General features: G+C 46.6%; 1 protein-coding gene across 6 annotated transcripts; it reads right to left on the reverse strand.

The window, feature by feature from the left end:
• Positions 1 to 3,945: 3,945 nt before the first annotated feature.
• Positions 3,946 to 21,222, reverse strand: ERLIN2 (ER lipid raft associated 2). Of its 6 annotated transcripts, none has more exons than XM_045997279.1 (13): positions 21,100 to 21,157; positions 20,119 to 20,247; positions 19,777 to 19,898; positions 18,427 to 18,508; positions 17,133 to 17,179; positions 15,413 to 15,474; positions 15,122 to 15,247; positions 11,326 to 11,399; positions 11,112 to 11,170; positions 10,458 to 10,549; positions 9,538 to 9,627; positions 7,770 to 7,849; positions 3,946 to 7,405 (listed from the first exon to the last, which is right to left on the reverse strand). In XM_045997279.1, exons 3-13 carry the CDS (start codon positions 19,881 to 19,883, stop codon positions 7,211 to 7,213), a joined length of 1,014 nt encoding a protein of 337 aa, XP_045853235.1. In that variant the 5' UTR covers positions 19,884 to 19,898; positions 20,119 to 20,247; positions 21,100 to 21,157; the 3' UTR covers positions 3,946 to 7,210. The 6 variants fall into 6 exon arrangements, with proteins under 6 accessions (XP_045853235.1, XP_045853236.1, XP_045853234.1 ...); XM_045997280.1 differs by having other exon boundaries at positions 20,119 to 20,209; positions 21,100 to 21,147; XM_045997278.1 differs by lacking the exon at positions 21,100 to 21,157 and adding an exon at positions 20,818 to 21,093 and having other exon boundaries at positions 20,119 to 20,209.
• Positions 21,223 to 22,157: the final 935 nt, after the last annotated feature.

The raw sequence follows: 22,157 nt of genomic DNA on the forward strand, positions 1-22,157 counted from the left end.
CTGGAGAAGAAATGTAAAGAGGAAGGACTGGGTGAACATGACATACTTAAAGTGATAGGGTACTTCAAACACATTTATTTATTTTTAGAGAGGGAGCACGCAAGCAGGGAGGGGCAGAGGGAGAGGGAGAGAGAGAATCTTTAAGCAGTCTCCACACCCAGCAGAGACTGGCTCAGGGCTGCATCCCATCACCCTGCAATCATAACCTGAGCCAGAATCAAGAGTCAGACGCTTAACTGACTGAACTGCACAGGTGCTCCTGGAAAACATCTTAAAAACCATAACTACTTCATCAGATTTAACGGATATACATACAATCCAGGGGATAGGTTATTATGACAACAAGCAGGAGTCCTCATTTAATAGATTTCATTTACTAGGTCAGGTGTCTTCTTTGAATTTTAAGGTCAATCTCCCCCACCCCCATTCCCATATTGTACCTGTGTGTGGCTCCCAAAAAGGCATCAGAAGAATGAGTGACTTAAGATTTCAAGTTAATAAGGACAGTGGTGCCAAGATTGGGTAGTGGTGGCATAGGGCTGACGCACATTCAATCTTGGTTTCCTCACTAAACTGTGATCTTGGATAAGTTACTGAAGCTCTCAACTTTTCATCTATAAAATGGAGTCAATATTTCCTTCAGAGGTGCAATGGGGATTAATGGAGACAACATTTGTAAGACAGCAGAGTGCTCCGCCAAAGCAAGTTTAAATGTTCAACAAGTGGTAGTTTCCCCCATCCTGCTTATCTATTCAGTCAACATCCATAGGGGCATTTCTCTGTAAAGATAACTTGGGGGGAGACCAGGATGCATGACAGGCTTTACTGTGGATTCATTTCTAAGATGCTTTTCACCTCTAACATTCTATAACCTTATGAAAATGGAAGTAAAGACAAAAAGATCAAGGTGACCCCGGTCTCATCATTTCACATTTTTCAATGTCTTTACTTCTCAGCTATGCTTTTGAATGAATTTTAGTTCACTTTTTTCTCCTTATTTTCATTTTCAGTTTCTTCTCTTCCACTTCCTGGGACATCAACCATCTCATTTAACACTTCATTCTTCCCTAATCCTTGAAAAATAGAGGTCCACAATCACTTCATCACCTGTAACTGTCTTCAAATTGCTCCCCACAGTTTGCATGGACAAAGAGGAAGAGAGAAAGATTAAAAAGCCAAATACCCAGAGGAACAGATTTTATAAATAATTTTATAAAATCCAGTATAGTTATTCCTCATCAATGTCATCAAGTATTTAAAACATGCACCTCTGTTGTCTGAGGCCCTGAATTATGAGAAAAATGTTCAAGGATCTTAAAACTGCTTCCTTCTGAGCTTACTGTGATTCTTTTGGGGGATAAAAAAAGATAAAATAATAGAGAATTACAGTTGTTGCCTGGTTACTTGGCTCTAAATAGAAATGGAGAAATAATGCCCATGTCCTAATTCAAATAAATTGAGGTAGAGAAGCCATGACAACAATCCCTCAGCAAACATACTTGTCACATTTGGTTTTTGAAATGTGAATATAGGGGCACCTGGGTGGCTCAATGGGTTAAAGCCTCTGTCTTCGGCTTAGGTCATGATCTCAGGGTCCTGGGATCAAGCCCCACATCAGGCCCTGGGTGGCTCAGTGGGTTAAAGCCTCTGCCTTCAGCTCAGGTCATGATCCCAGGATCCTGGGTTTGAGCCCCGCATTGGGCTCTCTGCTTGGCAGGGAGCCTGCTTCCTCCTCTCTCTGTCTGCCTCTCTGCCTGCTTGTGATCTCTGTCTGTCAAATAAATAAATAAAATCTTAAAAAAAAAAAAGACTGTTAAAAAAAAAAAGAAATGTGAATATAGATTCTAGAACCACAGACCTGGGCAGAACCTTTAGAGAACATTGATCTTTCATATAGAAAGAATGACATTGAAACCATCCCAAACAGCAGACCCTCCCCAATTTCTGAAGACCATCTGAGAAGAAAATATTATTCCTATCAATCCCTGAGTTTCTTTTTCCTTTTTTAAGATTTTATTTAACAGAGAGAGACACAGCAAGAGAGGAAACACAAGCAGGGGGAGTGGGAGAGGGAGAAGCAGGCTTCTGACCAAGCAGGGAGCCCGATGTGGGGCTTGATGCGGGGCTCGATCCCAAGACCCTGGGATCATGACCTGAGCCGAAGGCAGACACGTAACTACTGAGCCACCCAGGCACCCCTGGATTTACTTTCTATTTGCACACAACTACTTCTCCTGATTTCAAATTTTAGCCAATCTTAAGTGAAACCTTTTAAAATACTCTATTGTGCAAGCTAATTTCCTCTTCACTGGTCTCAGTGGAGTTAGAGAATACCTAGCCAACCCTTGTGCAACTTTTATAAAGTGAAGTCATTAAATTCCCCTTCCACCTTTTATGGGGTCAACTCATGGGTTTTGTTTTTTTTTTTAATTTTTTAAAAAGTTTATTTTTTGAGAGAGAGTGAGCAAGAGAGAGACAGACAGCATGAGCAGGCAGCGTGGGAAGCAGACAGGGAGGGAGAAGCAGAATCCCCACTGAGCAGGAAGCCTGATGTGGGACTCATTCAAGAGGGACCCTGGGATCATGACCTGAGTTGAAGACAGACACTTAACCAAATGAGACATGTAGGCACCCCTGGTTTTTTTTTTTTTTTTTTACTACTTTTTAAATTTTGGTTTTAACATTTTATTTTGCTAGCCTCCTCTTAAAGTCTTTTTTTCCCCCAGACTGGAGCCCCAAACTGGGAATTCCTCTCAAGAGGGCCAAACCTGCTTCATTTGTACATAGGACATTTTTGTAGATGTATGTATTCTCAGTACTGTTTGCTGCATTCCAATATTGTTCCCTTTTTCCTCTCTGCACTATGCAACCTGTAATCTTACTGTTAGCCCATTGTTCGATTTTCCACTTAGTGGTACCCACTGAATATTTGTGCACTTTCTAGCCTGTTTTCCCAGATGACTAAAAACGTCACACATGGCAGACCCAGTGCTAACTCCTTCACACACAGAATTTCATTTAATCCACTCAACCCATTTTATAGATGAAGAAAATGATGTTCAGAGAGGGTAAAGAATTTACTTAAGGGGCGCCTGGGTGGCTCAGTCATTGGGTTTCTGCTGTCAGCTCAGGTCATGATTCCAGGATCCTGGGATCGAGCCCTACATCGGGCTCCCTGCTTGGCAGGAGGCCTGCTTCTCCCTTCCCACTCCCCCTGCTTGTGTTTCCTCTCTCGCTGTCTCTCTCTGTCAAATAAATAAATAGAATCTTTAAAAAGAAAAAGAATTTATTTAAGACCATACAGAGGAAGTGGTCGAGCAGGGACCTGAATCATGACAGTCTAACCCTGGGGACTACATTCTTAACTTACCCATTCAACTTTAAGTTCATATTGTGTATGCAGAGGCTTGCACACCAACAGAGAAAGTTTGAGAGCATCATTAAAAACCCAACAAAGTCTGGGCTTGGGTTGCCACGTTTGGCAGATAAAAATACACACTACTCAGTTAAATGCGCATGCCATATAAATAATTTTTTACTATGTCTCCTGCTGTACTTGAGACATACTAAAAGTTATTAGTTGTTTATACAAAATTCAAACTGGACCAAGCATCGTGTATTTTACTTGGCAGCTTTAGGCTGGGCAACTTTCCAGAGCAGAGACTGGGACTTTCTGACTGAATTGGTATCAAAATGAGTTCTGGGTCAACTGAAATGATCTCTACCCTTTGGGCCAGAATTGCAGCAGTGAATGGATTCTTTAAAATGATCAATTTCCATAGCACCTACCATGAATCATGCCATGTTTACAAATTAGTTGTTTATTGTTTCTACATTACTAATGGGGATATTCATCTGAATATATTTTTAGGGTGATCTTGCACTCCACGCACTAGGGAGGGATGTTTTAGCTATCGCTAAATTTCACTTTAATAAAAAAGTAAATACAAAGAAGAATGATTTTATTTATCAAGACTGAAAATAAAACAGATATAAATTCACACCTTTAGTGTTGTCTAAAATAATACCTCCCGCTATCAACCCAAGGTAATTAATCCAGCACATTATTTATAGAGATTAATATAACAAGAACCATTTCTCATTTACAAAGGGGGTCATTAAACCGCTGGGGCTTTTTGAAAGTAGAATTAGTTTTGACTGTTCAATCACCAGCTTACACAAAAGCAGAAATAAAAAGAAACTGAAATACAAACACAAACTGATTGACTATTACTTCCTTTCTAAGGAAGCAATAGGAAGAGTGGCTCGGACCCTACCGAGTAGAACTAATGAAGTAGCCCGTTAAGTTCACAGACACAGAGCAGCCACTAGTCAACTTACAGGTTTATTCTCAACTGAGGACTGAAGTTTATCTTCAATCAAACTTAGAATGATAAGTCAGTAAGACGATGACCTTACTTTCACTACTTACTCTCTGTAAATGGCAAAGCCAACAGTGCTGAAAGAAATATAGACCCAAAGAAATTACAACAGATCATTTAGAAAACAACTTTTTTTTTTTTTTGGAGTCAATATATTGCCAAAATTCTTTCAATTATATTTTTCCTCCTTCAAGTTAATATGACCACAGATCCCTTCAAATTTATTTTATTTTAGTCTTATAAAAACTATTAACAAACTTTGGCTTCCTTGCAAAATTCTGTCCTTATATTAAAAAAGTGATTAAAAACAGTACAAATATGAACCACTTCTGTAAAGTTTAATGAGAAACATTCAACCAAGGTGCCTTTTCCTTGGAAAAATCCTACAAAAACTGAATTTTATAAACAGTTACGTATTTTGATAGAAGTTCCATTTACAAATAGCAGCCATGACTTTACTGCCTACAAAAGTGTAGGCTGTCACATTTTACATGTTTAGGATTCCAATGTTTTAAGATCAGATTTTCTAGTGAGTGCTGAAGACACAGAGTCGCACAGACCGTCCCGTGCTGAGGAAACTGCTGACTTCCATGATTTTACTATTCAGGCAGGTGCAGCTAACCGTGGAATTTAAACGGAGAGGCATATGACATTTCTATTTTTTGTTCAAAGAGGAAGCAACATTAGCATTGAGGGAGGCAGGGCAGCAGGATTTGACTTCGAGGCTCTTTTGTGGTTAAAGTTTACCAAGTGCAAGGGACAAGCTGTCTAGTATTGGGCTTTCAAGAGAAGAACCTGAGCAAAGGTGCTATTGAGAGGTGGAGAGATCCTTGCTTTTTATTCTATTGAAGTAGTGTTTTCTGAGGCCTAGGCAGCAAATCTCAGAGTAAAGGAAGCAGAAAAACATGTATGGGGATACTAGATGTCATGTGTCACGTTGCTAACAAAGGATTAATGGCATCAAAATGGGAGGAGGGTGAGTAGATCTTAATAATGGATACCTATGTTGGCCTTGGGAGACTGTCTTCTGCAAGCACTTCTGAGCACATTAAAATCCATCATTGCCAGGAACAGTTGGCTGCTTGTATGAAGTGTGACCAGGACCACTGGTGTGAGCAACGCTTGAATTAAGAGGAGTTAACATGTTGTTTCTACCTAAGCAAGCTGAATGCTCCCCAAACTCTGGACAAGCCTGTGCTACCTGGGAGCAAGCTGGCCCGAATTCTGGGGCCATCCAATAAAGCAGAAGTCTGGGCACGGGACCAAAAATGAGGTGGGCATCTGTGCCAGAAGGTATGGTTCATAGTTTCACTGAGGGAAAAGGGGTACCATGGTAGTTTCTTTGGTAGTGGTAGTGGGGAGAGCAGCTAATAACAAGGCCAGACCCTAAGCCAGAGTTTGTCATGGAGAATACCAACATGCCTGCAAGTGAAATGGGAGTTAACCTCACAATCTGGTACACAGCTCATGGCCTACATAAGCTGGAACCCATCTCCTCCCTTTGATTTCAGGATATAAGAAAACCTTCCTTTCATGGTTGGTCTTCTCCATCCCAAATCTCCCAGAATGACACAAAATTTTCCTAACCAGAAATGGGAAAAAACAAAACAAAACAAAACCCAACCAACAAAAAACCACCCTAAACCATTCAAACAGATTTTGATGCAGCCCTTCCAAGCCAGGGACCTGGGCATGAGCTCATGACGTGTACCCCACAACTGCTTCTGGAGGTAGAACATTCAGTCTGACCCTTGTGGTTGCTGGCGCCCTAGACTTCAAAACCCATGCTACTTAGTGGGCTCCCTTTTTATCACTCCATCAGACAGACTGCTTGTAGGCAGTAAGACTAGGAGATCCTTCAGGTGTCCTTCCTTTGCCCCCAGAGGAGCTCTTGGACAGAGAACCTCCACGGTGAGAAAGATGCTAGGTCTCAAGGAACATATGCAGTTTGCCAAGCAGGTACCATGCTGGCTGAGAGACAGAGTGACCCCCTTCAGCAGCTAGTAAGACACTTGGGTTGTTTGTTCCTATCTTCCTAATGCTGAGTGGAATCAACGAACAGATCTGAGAGGGGGAAAAAAAAAAACAAACCAAAAAGAACCAAATCACAGAACAGGTGAAGAGTTTTAAGAAGAATTGTGGGTGATGACCAAACCCGGATTCTGGAATGTAGTCAGAAATCGCAGCTTTTTAAGCCCTGGGGTGAGGAGGGTAGGAGAGAGAAGCTTGCAAAACCTAGCACCAGTCCTTCCTTGTGAGGGCTCGGGAGTGTGCTGCCAAAACAACTCCCATGTGCCGTCAGAAATACCAGCGAAGCCCACTGTTCTCAGCAGCTGCTCCCCGCCAGCTCGGGGCTGCTCCCCGCCAGCTCGGGGCAGACTCACAAGCACACAGCTACTCAGCGGCTGAGCTTCACCCACAGGCATCCTTGAAGGCAGAGGTGAGAAAATTGGACTGCCTTTCCCCAAATGGGGGAAAGCAAATCACCTGGAGGCAACACCCTCTATCTCTCCCCCTCTGTAATGATCAAATCCCTACTTACGCCAGCGTCAAAGGGCTAAAATGAGTGTCTGGAGGGCAAAGGTCAAACCCATGGTTCGCCCATTTTAACAGAAGTCACCTGATCCGCTTACCTGAATAAGACCCCAAATTATCAATCCCAGCCCTCCCTTCCTAGGAAGGGGAATAGATTTAAATCCATTTCTTCTTTTTGCTCCACAGAATGTGGAAGAGAGTTGAAGCAGGTAGTGTGGGAGGGAGGAGCATCCCGGTTCATCATTCAAAAATAAAAATCTCTTGTGTCATCCGAGGTTGTATACAAAAATCTTTCAATTCTCCTCTGGGTCTACGTCCAAGGGCTCATCATCGAAACTCAGTTTGTCAGCCAGCCCCTCGAACTGCTTGCCCAGACCGCCCGCAGAGTCCACGAACATGTTCGGGATGTCTTTGCCGAAGTAAATCTTGCTGTTGGAAGCGATGGCTCTGTACTTCATCAGCTGCAGGTACTCCGGCGTCAGCTTCAGCTGGAAGAAACAAAGCAGAGCCCAGGTGGAGCCCGATCCGGGGCAGCTCTGGGGGGCACCCCTCACAGAGGGTCTCTGTCGAAGCAGTGCACCCCCTTGACTCTTCCAGGCCTCATGGCTCTCCAAATGACAGGGATGGATCTGCACGGTCAGAGCTGCCAGTCTGAGGAGTTTCTGTTTCACACGATGATACAACTTCTGCTGCAGCTCGGCTCAGGGGATGGGCAGCCCCACAGCACAGCGGCCATCCCTTCTGGCCAGGAAGGCCTTTGCAGGTGGCGGCCATCTGACATCCGGAGCTCTCAAACAACATTAGTGCAAGGCCAAATAGACCTTCTCCTCCCCAGGTGGCCCGGGGTTTTACCTTGTTGGCTTCGGCCAGCTTCATAGCGGTGTAGCACTCCGCGTCGGCCTTTGCCTTCTCCCGGGCCAGGAACGCAGCATCTGCGGGCAACAGGACAGTGAGTGCAGGGCAGAGGCCATCAGAACACTGGGCCCTGGGCCCTTCCCCTGCCTGCCTCCGTGACCTCAGGGAGACTGCTCTTTTGCCTCTGTGCCTTGGTTTCCTCTGCTGCAAAATGAGGAAAGAGGTGTTTTTCCCTATTTCATAAGTTGTGGTTGAAAATCAACCACGATGAGGAGGTGCCTGGACAGCATCCCCCTGCGGTGGGGACTAAAGATGAGCAAGGCCGCTGCTGTGCCCAGCAACCCCTCTGAAAGCAGGCTCTGGAGGAGCACTGCAGCCCGGCGATGCTTCCATTTCCCTGTGCTGACTCCTCTTGCCGCTCCTCCGCGTGGAAGCCACGTGGGGCCTGCCCCCACCTCGAGCCTCAGAGCTCTCCACCACATCCCTCTTGTGGGGCTCACCAAAAGCCCCAGGAGCCCAGCCGCAGGTGACCCCACCTAAAGAAACAGCTCAGTCCCTCTCCAACTTCGTTTCCCTTTTTATTTCCATCGCTCATTTCAAAAAGGTCCTCGTTAACAGTGAGGAAGCTGGCACAACTTTAAGGCCACTATACACTGCGGTCCAGACCAACACCTGTTTGGACGAAGACCTATTTCACCCTCCACCGCGTGCGTGACACTCTTCCTCAATTGGATGAGACGCACTTTCTGTCGAGCTGATGCAAAATTTTTGATGCTTACTCCCTTGCCTTGGGAATGAGGCCAGCCTCCCCTAAGCGTTATCTGTAGCCAAAAGCCTGGGAAGGACAGCCAGTCTGTGGGTGGGTTCTTCCTGCCCACCCCCAGCGAGACCCCGGGCGGAAGGAGGGTGGAGTCTGGCAGGGGTGCTGGCTGCAGGTGGCCGTCAAGTGGCCTTAGCACCTGATGACATGTTTTTATAACAGATAAGAATGTCTTGTTTTGCCAAAAGCTCCCTAATGAGGATCCACTGACCTGTAAAATCCTAGCTGGCTCCTCACTGGGCCCACTCAAAGCCTGACAGGCCCCACAGTGAGTCCAAGTGGGCACAGCGCTTGGAAGCTGGGCCTTGAGGGCCTATTGTTGTCCTAGAATTTGCTTGATTTAAGGCACCACATGAAGGAAAGGGTAGGTGGTGGGAACGAGCTGAGGGCTTAGGGGCAGGGAACTGAAGGTGAACAGAGTTCAGAAAAGCCAGCCGAGAAAACCTGCTCCAGCTCCAGTGCTGGTGGTGCTGAAAAGGTGTCCCTTTCGCAGCTGCCTTGGTATCCACGACAGGGGGTGCCCAGAGCAGACAGAGGCCGCAGCTGTGGTGTTTGCTCACAAGCACGGGGGGCTAGGGAAGGGACGGGGAGGAGCTGCTGTTCCGGCCTCACCTCCTTGCTCACTTCCTAGGCTCTGAGACCCTTGCCAGACAGCAGGGACTTCCGTAATTTCCTTTTTCCTTAGGCCTCACATGAGTGCGCCTAGCCACACGCAGTGGACGTCTGCTGAGTGAGCGAACGCTCTCTGAAGTGGAAAACTGACGTCAGCCTGGCCCATATCTCCCCCAAAGTCGACTCAAAGCATAGAGAAAAAGTGATTTTCCAAAGAAATCATCACATCTTAGAACAAAGATGAAAGAACGAAGGAAATGACCGTCTCACCCCCTTGTCACAAGGTGGGGCCTGAGGAAACCTTGGGCATTCATTCACTTCACCTGTGCTCACCTTCAATTTCTGAAATCTTCTTCTCCGTCTCCTTCTCCATCACCTTCTGCCCATAGGTGATTTCTGCGACCTGGGCCACTTTTTCTGCCTCTACAGTAAGAAAGTTGAGAAAAGGCTCAGAACTCTGGTATTTCAAAGGCTGGACTGTTTGACCCTTCCTGAGTCTCTGATGCAGGCCGGTGGGTTAGCTCAGGAGAGCCCTGGGAGGGGCACAGGTGGGCTGTACCAGCAGGGCGGTACCACGACATCGGCACAAGACAGTAAACGGAGAGACCTGGGGCCCGCGACGGAAGCGAGGAGCAGGCCCTCACCTCTCCTGTCACAAGGGTATTTCTCCTGAATGGAAAGGCTAAGGAGTAAGATACTCTCCAAACAGTTTCTCCCTGCTGCTTCACTTTGGGAAGCAATTAGTCATTGTTGATAATCCAGTGTAGTGGTTACAAACCAGGTTCTGGACAGAGTCCTTGGGGTTGAACCCCGTTTCTGCCAGTTACTTGCCATATGACCCTGGGCACATTATTTAAACCCTCTGGCCTTTGATTCAGGAAAATGAGGCTAACGATAGAACCTACATCACCTGGTGGTTGTGAGGAATACATGTGAGCACGTGTAAGTGCTTAGAAAAGTACATGACCCATGATACCTGCTCGATAGGTATCAGCCATTCTTATTATCCGTTAATGCATTAAGAAAAAAGGTTCTTTTCATTTCAAACATAAGGAGAGACTCAAAACGCACTGCCCCTAGCTGTGATCTGACGACTTCCGCTCTGCTTCTGGGAGTACGAATGCCATTCCTGCGCCCCCGCAAGGGTTTGGAGGGCTATGGGATCTAACGGTGCCCGAGGCTACCTCTCAGCTTCCCACCACCCCCTCCAGCCCCCTTTGCCATGTGAGGGGATCGCAGAACCACATTCAGACCGATGAGGGCCTTCTTCCGCTCCGTCTCAGCTTCCTTCTCCACCACCTTCTGTTTCTGCGCTGCAATGAGAAGCTTTGTCTTCTCGCTTTCCCTGATGGCGGGGGGGAAAAAAGCTGTGAGGCTGCCGTGGAAGAAGCTTCTGGGGAACTTCACTGTCTCCCAGAGAAGCCGAACTTCCGCTGAGGAGAGGCAAACTGTGAGTCCGTCATCTCTCCTGGAAGGCTGTTGAATGTCCCAGGAAAAAGCAGGTCTGTTGCAGACAGTAACACGGCTCTCTTTCACCTCTGAAATAACTCATTTGTGGGAAATAAAGCAGAATTTACTTTGGTAAAATGCACCTGCCTGCCCACTTAACCACCTTTCGCTCCTATCATCTTTGATATGACCCAGGAAGAACAAACAATGCCCCCTGGCTCTTTGAAAAGCAGCACTGCTGGGAAGGGCTTCTCCTGTGGCTTCTCCACCACAGCTACGGAGCCCAGGTGACTGTCCCGAAACACCTGCGCCATCTCGCAGAGCGATGGGCTGTAACGAATACTCAAGAAGGGGAATGAGCACCTGGCATGGCTTCAGTTAACTTTGGGACAGGATGAGGTTGGGGGTGGGGGGGTGGGTAGAGTGGTGGGTGTAGCTTAGGCAATGGAAATACTCACATCAACTCGTAGTTTCTGCGAATTGCCTCAGGGATATTGGGTTTGGTCACCCGCACAGCCTGGAGGAGGAAAACAGCACGTGATGGGAAGGTGAGGGTGGCGAGGGACAGAAGCACCTCCCACTGGCCTTTCATCTTCCTGCACAAAAAGGACATCCTCTGGAAGGGGGGGATGCCCCTTCAGCAGAGCAGGCTCCCATTGTGGCCATGCTTACTTGGATGACAAGCCCAGGGGCCATGGAGGTCAGGTCCTGTTGTAAAGCCAGCTTGAGGTTTTCATCAATCTGATCTGGAATCAAGAAAGACAACAAGAGTTGTTGTTACACTGTAGGCAGGGTGGAGGAAAGCATGGGGGTAGAGGACAAACTACAACACCAGCTCAAGAATGCACCAGATAGGCCAAAGGGCTTTTCAAGGCAAGGGCTTATCAGAGCCCAGAAATCTGAAGATCCTTGGCACATCTTTCAAAGCAACATGCCTCTGCAGCTGCTCTATGCAAGCTGGATGTGAGAGCATCCTTTTCCTGTGGCCTCCACATAAAATCACTGAGGCTGTAGAAAATAGCAACCTAGGGGCACCTGTGTGGCTCAGGTCATGATCTCAGGGTCCTGGGATCGAGCAGGGAGCCTGCTTCCCCTCTCCCTCTCTGCCTGCTGCTCTGCCTACTTGTGATCTGTCAAATAAATAAAAAAAAAAACTTAAAAAAAAAAAGAAAAAGAAAATAGCAACCTTGCCCAAAAGGAAACTGAGCTTTAATAAGAAAAAGGACAAACAAGTCTTGCACATTTCTTGAGTCGGGCGGCAGCCTTTTCGACAATAGCAGCTAAAGAGAAGCCAGGCAGCCTGTTTTCAAGAGGAAGGAAGGTGGAGTGGCTATGCTAGGTATTTCGAAGAGAGCCAAGCCATTGAAATCCAGTCATCTGAGAAGTTTCTAAAAGAAAAATAGACTCTGACGTCAACGAAAGCCCCAAGGAAGACTATTTCCATTAAGAACTCCATCAAAGAACACAGTGGGGAAAATGAAAATTTATGGTTCTGGAAACAAGCCCGAGTCTTTTGATAGTCGTTTGCTTTGGCCCTGATTGCTCTGTGTGGAATCCACATGGGAGCTGTTTCATAGGCAAGTGTAGGAAGAGCTCTGACTGACAACCCCTCCCTTCCTCCCCCACCTTGTGGCTGGGATCCTACAACCCTCACAGCTGCCCTCTCTGGCCAGGCCTTCTCTTCCTGAGCCCTGCCATGGAGATCTTCGGTAACATCTTGGATGGCGCTGAGAAGACTCCACAGAACCAGGGTAGGACATCCGAATTGAATGACCTCCCTGTCAGCTGCCACCCGCTTTAAGTGGCCGTTTTTGGTCACTGGTGCCCAAACAGGGGCCTCTGAGGAATGGCAAGTGGAACTCCCTGCCTTTAACAGATGCCCAGACCAGACTGAGGCCCAAAGAAGTTCTGTAATGTGTTCACGCTAGTTAGGAGCCAAAATAATACACTTGTTTAATTACTATGCTTTAATTTTTAGGGCTGTTTTATGCTTTAAAACAGCACTATCTTCAACTGTCTAATCGGTAAGCAAGAGATTTTAACGTTTCCACACACTGGATATGCTCTCACAAGCCTCTTGGCATGAGGGAGAAATGCCCCAGAAGGCAGCACCTCAGAGCTGGTATGTGTTTAACAACTTGACAGCCATGGATAAACATCACATTTCATATTTTCTTTCTTAAACAGATACCAACCAAACTTTGAGATGTTCTGTGCCCTCCCTAAGTTAATAATAAATAGTCATTTATTAGACCAAATTATATCTGACTTAAAGCAGACAACCATGGTCTTGGGCTCATAACTTTCCAGCAGGGAGCCTGCTTCTCCCCCCACCCCCAATCTGCCTCTCTGCCTACTTGTGATCTCTCTGTCAAATAAATAAATAAAATCTTGAAAAAAAAGAAATATTTTGTCAGGTGGTTTATTATAAAAGTAATATTGGTAATAAGTTGTTTATACATTATAGTCATGCAAATAAACGCAGATTAGGTTATGTTACACAAAGAGATTGCCACGGGTCATTGTTGAACAAGAACTACGTAATGTTTTTATAAGACAGGCATAGAGGAGGCATCAGTGTAAGCAGGGATGAGAATTACACAGTCATGTGGGAGGGAAGTCAGGGCCGTGAGTCCTGAGAGGACAGACACAGCTAGTGGAAAACCTCCCACGTTCTAGGGATTAGAGATATGAATTCCTCCTTTACAAACACAAACAGGTTCTAAGCAAGGCAGTGTTTTTGCTCAAAAGATGTAACTTTAAAAAGAAAGAAAATTTCAAAGTAATTACATTTTCCCAGCTTCACTGTACAAGAAGTTTCACTAAGCTACTAAGTTTATCTCTTGGGCAATATGAAGTTTCCTTTTTTTTTTTTCTTTTTAAGAGATTTCATTTTTAAGTAATCTCTATATCCAATGTGGGATCCACAATCCCGAGATCAAGAGTTGCATGCTCTACCGAGCCTGCCAGGTGCCCTGACAGTAAGAAGTTTTCTATTGCAAAACAATTTCATATTTTCATTTTCTCTTCATGGGAGTTACAGTCCTTTGTCTCTTGTTGTTTCAAATGCTTTAAAGTGTTCTTTTAATGGCACAAGTTCTAAAACCAGGGCTAGAGAGAAAATTAATGCTATTTTTTTTTTAAAGATTTTATTTCTTTACTTGACAGAGACAGACATGTGAGAGAACACAAGCAAGGGGCTGTGGAAGAGGGAGAGGCAGGCTTTCCACCAAGCAGGGAGCCCAATGTGGGGAACAATCCCAGGACCCTGGGATCATGACCTGAGCCAAAGGCAGACGCTTAGTGACTGAGCCACCCGGGCACCCTGAGAAAACTAATGCTATTTTATAAAGTGCTCTCAGTTTCAAGTCAAAAACAAAAAACAAAAACCAAAATACTAATAATAGCAAATTCACAGAATTTTTCTTTAAAGCATACTGAATTCAAATCCTGTAAAGTGAATTTAGATTTATTTTCTACTGCAGAGAAATTAGAAGTGATTCTGAAGATCTCCCGAATCAGAAATGTGTGCAACGGGCTCTCTCATTGAGCTCACGGGCAGCATCAGGGGTCCCTCCCCCCTCCTGTCTACTCTGCGAAACATTCTATCAGGGTCCTTTTTAATGAAGATTCCTGGGAAGAGACATTTTCCAGTCCTAGGATCAGGAATAGTTGTACTATCATTTACTCTCAGCACTGGCCACTAGAAAACTTCTGGCAGCAAGCTTCAACAGAACACTTAACCACAAAAGAGCTCGAACAATTACTGAACTGTTTCTTTCTCTTGTTGCTGAAGTCAGGCTATGTTTACTTTGACTGGTTAAAAAGGTCAAAAAGTGTGTACTTAAGCACGTGGATTCTTTTAAGTGTTTTCCTATTCATCTCTATGCATGCAGGCTTAAAGAAACTAGGAACTTTAAGCAGCTGTAGTCCTTGTTCCACTTCTAGAATTAAATGTGAGCCCTACTGTCCTCCTCACCTCTCCTGGAGGCCCTTCTTTCGTCTGGCAGGCGGAGAAGCACTCTGAAGCGAGAGCCAGGAGAGGGAGGGTCTAGCCGCAGCTCTGCTATGAAATAGTTCTAAAACTTTCTCTTCGGGCTTTAGTCCCCTCATCTGAAAATGAGGTTTTTGGGATGGATAATCTCTAAGGTTCTTCTAGAATGGACTCTGTCTTCTTTACAGAAGGCTGTTTTAGGGATAGTCGGAATTCTCTGCCTTCCAGTCCTCTGATTTGGGCTAGGAGTCCCCTAGTCCACCATACACCTGTGGCCAAGGCTCACCTGCTTTCATGACCTTCTGCCACTGTCATCAACATTTTCTAGAAGTTCTGCTTGGGACCAGTTCCCGGGCACTGGCTTCTTTGACACTTCCTGTCCCTTGGAACCCATCCTCCCCTACGGTAGCTCAGAAGTAGGCGGTGGGGGAAACAGTGGTGGAGGCATGCTACGGTCAGCAGAGGCTTTCTTACCGAAGAGCTCTATGTAGACCTCCTGAAGGGTATGCACACTGCAGAACTGGTTCAGCTCGTGGTGGATCTTATTGAAGATGAGGGCCTTGTCGTAGTCAGCAGTGTAGTTCTTCACAATGTCATACACTGGGAGGGAAGGCAGGACTGCAGTCAGAAAAGGCAGGACTCCCTTTCTCAGACACAGCGGCTCTCCCCGCCTGAGGTGCTGAGACAGACCTGGGGTGGCGGTACGGATAGGGGGACATGCTGGGCAAAGCAAGTTGGTGGTGAAGGTCAACTGGAAAAACGTACCTGCATTTGGGACCAAGAAGTTCACCACTTCAATTCGGTCAAAGTAGATCATCACACCACCACTGTTGGGGGAAGAAGGAATAAAGAAGTCACCAGTAGGCTCTGGAACAGAGTGCCGTCTCTAGGTGATGGCATCAGGTGTGTGACCTGGCAGAAAAGGAGCAGAGGAGTTCACGGGAGGCCAGAAGGCACGAGATCTCCAAGTAGGAATCTTCCAAGCTTAGGGCAAGAACACCATCTCCTGAGAAACCACACCTCCTCAAATTATCTCCATAAGGAGAAAAGTGAAACTTCTGGGTGCCACTAGGAAAAGGACAGTTCGTATCTGCTGAATCTGCAATGCCTTTTGATTAAAGCAATCCATTGATGGGAAAAGAAAAGTGAAGGATTTCTCAGCATTTAGAAGGCCACCGTGGGATTTTATGGTCACTGTTTCTTCTCCCTTTGTCTTCACTATCACTTTGGTGCAGCACTTCCCTTTCCTGGCACATATTCATAATACATAATTTTAAGCATACAGAAATGCTGAAAGAATAATACAACTCACATCCATACATGAACACCTACATTTAGCAATTGCTAACATTTTACCTTACAGATTGCTCTGCTTTTTATGCTGAACATTTCAAAGTGAGTTGCTGTCATGATACTCTTTCTCCCTTAACAGGTCAGTGAGCAACATGCACTGAGGTATAATGACATCCTTCTATGTCCCAAATCTAAGAAAATTAACAATAATTTCTCAACAGCCTCTAATACCAGATCCTTATGCCAGTTTCCTGTTGTTCCTGTTAGGGACTGAACTGTGTGCCCTCCAAAAGTCCATTTGCCGAAACTCTTAAAAGCCCCTTGTCACTGTATTGAGTGAGACAGGGCCATAAGGTGGTAATTAAGACTCCATGAAGTCATAGGGGTAGGTCCCCAACCCGATTGGACTGGTAAAGGAAAAGAGGCAGACACTAGAGAATTTCTGCCTGTGTGCACCCAGGAAAGGCCCCGTGAGGACACTGCAAAGTCACCACCTGCAAGCGAGGAAAAGAGGCTTCACCAGAGATGAAGCCTGCTGACACCTTGGACTCTGTTTCCATTCAGTCTGTGGCCCTCTCTTATGGCTGTCCGAGCTGACTCATCCAGTCCCCCTGTCTTTCATAGATGGTATTTTTGAACCAAGTTCTAATTAGGGCTCACCATGCCTTTGTTTATGTCTTTTAGGTCTGCTTTCCAACCCAAAGCTCCTCCCTGTGATGCCACCAGGTCAGCTGTCCCGTGAGATGCCCTAATTCTGGATTTGCCTGAATGTTTCCTTGTGGTGGTGGTTTGTGATTCTGTTCCAATTTGGACCTTCTTTACTTTTCACCCAGACCACTGGAGTGGAGTTCTGTGTGGACTTCCAGACCCTGAGGTCAGCCCTTACCTTTACAAAATTCCCCAGCTATCAAGTCATTTATCTGCTAAAAGCTTTTAGTGGATCTTCACTTAAAACAGAAAAAGCCCACACTCAGCACAGAATTCAAGGTTCTCCTGAATCTGTCTACCTTCTGTGATTTTCCTTATGGCACCGCATGTCCTCGTCAAATTGGAACCAAGGGAGCAAGGAGGCAGGGAATTTGGTAAGACCACCGAGAAGGAATGCTTCTCCTCTCACTGTCTCTAACAGTGACAGCTAACAGCCAGCCCTTCTGTGGACATAGGCTTACCTCCTTCACCCCGGGCAGCTTACCTAGTCCCGCAAGGCACATTCTTCACCTCATCTGTCTGCAGCGTGGTCTAGAAACAGAGGAGACATAAAATGGCTGTAACATGGGCCATGAGGAGTAAAGTAACTTAGTTCTGGAATCCCAATCGTCTGGTCCTTGAGGTTATCTGGGTTGACCTTTGGCCTTGTTAAACAAGAATACTCGGTCTAATCCTCTTTATTTACACAGGGTGCCTGACTCAGAGGAACAAAGGTACCTACTCCAACTTCACTGTAAGTGAATCACCACATGCACAAGCTGTGTAATAATGGTTTAGTTAAAAAAAAAAAAAGGACTTGGATTAGGAGTCCTAAGATCGTCTTTATCTCTACTGTCCTCCTTTCACTAGTTTTGAAACTAGAGGATTCTGTATTTAACCTGGCTCAGCCCCTTCTCAGCATTACTGTGAGACTCCTAAGATCCTGGGCACAAATGCACTCTGAAAATCATCAAGTGCTGGAGATGGCAGAAGAAATGAACAGGGAGAATGCTGGTGTCCCAGGATATTTTCCTGAGTCGGTTCAAAAATCATCCTCTAAATCTTCTTATCCCTCTTAGCTGGACATACTTCAAAGATGGCTAGTCTATCTGAGCCAGGCCTTCTGTTATAATTATTCCTACTCTTCCTTTAGATGTCTGGGGCGCCTGGGTGGCTCAGTGGGTTGAAGCCGCTGCCTTTGGTTCAGGTCATGATCTCAGGATCCTGGGATCCAGCCCCACATCCGGCTCTCTGCTCAGTGGGGAGCCTGCTTCCTCCTCTCTCTCTCTCTGCCTGCCTCTCTGCCTACTTGCGATGTCTCTCTGATAAATAAATAAAAATCTTAAAAAAAATTTAGATGTTATCTCATGTCACCAAGTCCAACTTTCCTCTCCCTCCACCCCTGAAATTATGTTCACATCTATGAAGTTGAAATAAGAACCAGCAAAATTATCATGTTTCATTTCCATTTATCTAGGTAACCTGTGACTGAAAACACACAGACCCACACACATCCTACTTTTCCTTCTTTATCTTCAGAACATTCTTCTCTGGCTCTACCTTGAAGTGAAGAAATAATTCCCAGCTGGGGCCGATGGGTCAAGGCAATGACCCCATTCAGCCATTTCAACAATCAAATAAAGCTCCAGAGTATGCGGTTCATGGGACCTCATTCTTTCTATATACACGATACATTACATATATGCATTCCTTGAAGAGGCATTTACTCATCTAATGGGAAATAATTCCAAATCATGTGTTTGCCAACACCCCAAACCTGCCCCACAAGCCCAGTTCACCTGCACCGACTTATACGATGTGATGAAAGGAAGCATGAGATGGAAACCCGGGCCGCTGGTCGAAGTCAGAAGGGCTCCACCTCTGCAGAGGAGAGAGAGGCGGTTTAGTGAGAGCTAGCAATGACAGCAATGACTATTTGCACCACGTTCTCTACGCCCCCATAAACATCTCACACAGAGTGACAGGTGACCGAGCCATGTCCATAGACCCCTTCCTCTCAGCTCAACCCTAATATTCTAGGAAGCCTGATGGTAAAACATAAAACCATTATTCATGCTTTCAAGGCAGGAAAAATAGGCACATGGGCCAAGTGGAATGAAGACAGCAGGATCCCTGGCAATCCTTAACAGAAGGGGAAGTCTATTTTACTTGTTCATACCCGTTGAGTTTGTGGCAATCCTTGGGGGGCAGTTAAGTCCGGTAATTCCTTTACCGACTAACTGCACTAATACTGGAGTCAAGGGACATGAACAATTTTAAGAACGCTTTAAAAATCATCTGCATACCTTTTTTTGGGCAGTAGGTGACCTTCAGAACCAAGTTATATGTAAAGGGTAACAAAATTAAAAGCCTTTTTGGGGCACATATGAGCAGCAGGTGGGGAGAAATAAAGGGGAGAACGGAGCCTTTTCTCCGCTGAAACTTTTAGAACTTGCTATTGGCAATCCAGGAATAAGCATCTTGGGCACATATAAGGAGGAGTTCATAACAGTTAAAAGCAAAAAACTTGGGTCACGGAGGTTACTGAGAGGAAAGCAACTCAAGATTTATAAGTGCTTCTTTGCTTTGCATTACGAAGGAAAAAACACATTATTTATTAAAACCAGCAATAAACAGAGATGCAACGGGCTCCTCTTTCTTACAAGAATCACTACTCTTGGGCTTGCCTTGATTGATATAGATCAGTCTGAAGGATTCCTTTTTCCTGAAATGGTAATTTTCAAGAGTGGGTATAAACGAGCAGGCTAGCTCCTCAAATTTCCATCAAGAACTGGTGCTCATAGGAGGTAACCTTGTGGCACCAAGATTCTGGAGAGGGATGTAGGAGAAAACAATGTTTCAGAGAGGATCTGCAAGCACTGGTTTCCTTTAGATTTTGTCTCCAAATCTCTAGACACATTTATTGTCCACCACCCATGGCATCAACTTAAGACAATTAAGTTTTATATTCACACTTATATATGTATATAAGAGTGTGTGTGTATGTCCCCGTCATGGTCACTGACACCACAGCTCCATCTAAAAAGACTCCTTTATTCAACAAACACAGATAATCAACAGAACCTGCTAGACAGTGACTAGGAAAGAGACATTTAACAGGGAGTTGCAAGCTTCTGTCTCTTCCTTACCTGTAATACACCCCAATATGTCCCTCTTCTATCTTGTGCACAGCTGAGAAGAGAGATGCACAAAAGAAACTGGTAGCCACAGCCACAACTGCTCCCAACTGAGCCATCAGCGAACCTGTATCCTAGGGAAAAAGATGCAGGAAAACGTCTGTGGTCCAACACGCAGGAGAAAAGTTATAACCGGGAGAGCACCTCACTAAGCTGAGCTCCCTGAAGTGGCTCAGGCCCAGCCTGTTGTACTATGGCTAGCCTGTTGTACTAAGGCTAGATGTCCAACTCTCTTCATCCTGTTCTCAGGCAACATTCCCACTCCTCCCCCAGCTGTGGGATCGTATTCCCTACCTCCCCCAGGAGGCAGTGGCTCCAGATACAGCGGGGCCCGGAGAGAGAACCAGTGCCAGTTGGGCAGCGTTCAGAACACAGCCTTCTCTTCCTGTGAACACGAATGTGCTGTCACTGGAGTCACTCATGCTAGTAAAAGGGAAGAGAGGCAGCTGCAGTATGTTGCTCAAATTACAGAGGATGTCAAATGACAGGCAGTTGTGGCTATGTAATTCTGGTCAGAGCCTCCCAGTCCTAATTGCCTGCCATTTCAAAGGAAACCATTATTTACTCCTTTCAGATGCTGGAGCGACAGAGTCAGCATGTGAGAAGAGTTCACATGATGGGATTCTCTGGCCTTTCGACCACCTTCCCAATTATTCCTTTGGATCTAAACCGGGGAGGGCTCTGAATACACCCTCCCACACACGTGCCTGGCACTTTGCACCTGACAGGTCCCCAAGCCCATGGTTAGAGGAGAAAGAGGGTTCCCCAGGGTGGGCTGACTAGGATCCTGGGTCGAACTGCGTTTAAGCACCAGGATAAGAAAGAGCTGGCGTCTAGAGACTCATTTCCTAAACACTGAAGGCTCTGGAAAAACGATGGTTGACAGCAAAGTTCACAGCCAGGCGTGCCTGGGCCCACCCGCGCAGGGCGTGGATTCTGCCTCCCGGGGCTAACATAGCTCGGGCTCCGACGTCTACGAGGCGCTTATTTTACCGTGGCGGACTCCAGCTACGGATCTGCAGCTGCGTCCTTTCTGCAAACGCCCTCCCCTCCCCGCCCCCAACGCGCGCCCCTTCCCTGCCCTCTTTGGAGAGAGGGTCGCGCGTCCCTAGGGCCCTGGGGCTCGCGGGGAAGGGACGGAACAGAAAGGGGTTGCTTTCTCGCTTCTGAGGGAGAGAGGCTGCTGGAGCTGGGGCCCTGGAGAACCGCTGATGAGCTTCGGCCGGGAGCCGCAACTAGGCCCAGTGCGCACACTAAGGGGCGGGAGCCGCGTACCAAGCTGTCCCTCCAGGCGCTCCGTACTCTTCCGAACCCCCGTGCAACCGTAGAAACCGCCACGCCCTCCACACACTACTTCCTTCCGGGCCCGTCGCTTTGATGATGTCATTAGTTCACGCGAGAAGAACACCCCTCCTTTAGGTCGCCAGCCCCGCCTCCGCGCTCCGAGCGGTCAGAGTCCGTGTCTGGCCGCCAGAGGGTGCCCGCGCCTCGGTCCGGCCCGTCAAGACCTCGGTTTAGGGTTTCCAGGTTGGGGACCGGTGCCGAGTGCTTGGAGAGTGACGCGGGAGAGGACGCTCGTGGCCACGGGTGCTGAGTGCCGGAGGGTGTCGCTTTCCGAGGTTCTAACTTTGGAATTTGCTCTGGATTTCCTCCCCCGCCCTCATTGGGTCAAGTGTGTTGTTTTTCGGAGAAGGTACCCGCCAGTTGCAACCGTTGTTGCCCTCTGCTCGCGCTGGCCTATGGCGCCGCTGAACAGGGCACATCTTTCCATGCGTGGATTAGCCCTAGTGCGTCGTTCATCACACACAGCCCCTATTTTGAATTGCCCTTTATACTTTTCCAGGAGCCTTGGTCTTTGAGACCCCCAGAGCACCATCCAGCATCTGGAGAAGGAATTATTATCCCCGTTTTAATGAACAGAATCTTGAGCTCAGTGAGGTGCAAGGATCACGGTGGATGACAGTCCCCTCGACGCTTCCTTAACACCTGGAGCTTAACTGCCTTTGTAACACCTGTCCGCAGTCCACAGGGCTGGCTGTTGCGTGCGGTCTCCCCGAGGCGGGACTGTAGGTTTCCTTGAGGGCGGGGACTGCGTCCGCACTTCCCGTATGTAGGTACTCGGTAAATGCGGACTGAAGGCGCAGTGGCTCCAGGAGCAGGATCTAGGTCTCCTGTGTCCTAGTCTAAGGGCATCCCGTCGTCCGCTGCCTTGGCGGTTCAGTAGCATCACACTGGGACATTTCTAATTCAGCCACCGAAGTTATTTTGTTTGCAGCAGAGAAAGAGTCCACTTAATTGCAGTGCTCAGTGAATGAAAAGCTTTTACACAGAGA

Source organism: Meles meles, chromosome 2 (assembly GCF_922984935.1).
Source record: "Meles meles chromosome 2, mMelMel3.1 paternal haplotype, whole genome shotgun sequence".
Taxonomy (NCBI): domain Eukaryota; kingdom Metazoa; phylum Chordata; class Mammalia; order Carnivora; family Mustelidae; genus Meles; species Meles meles.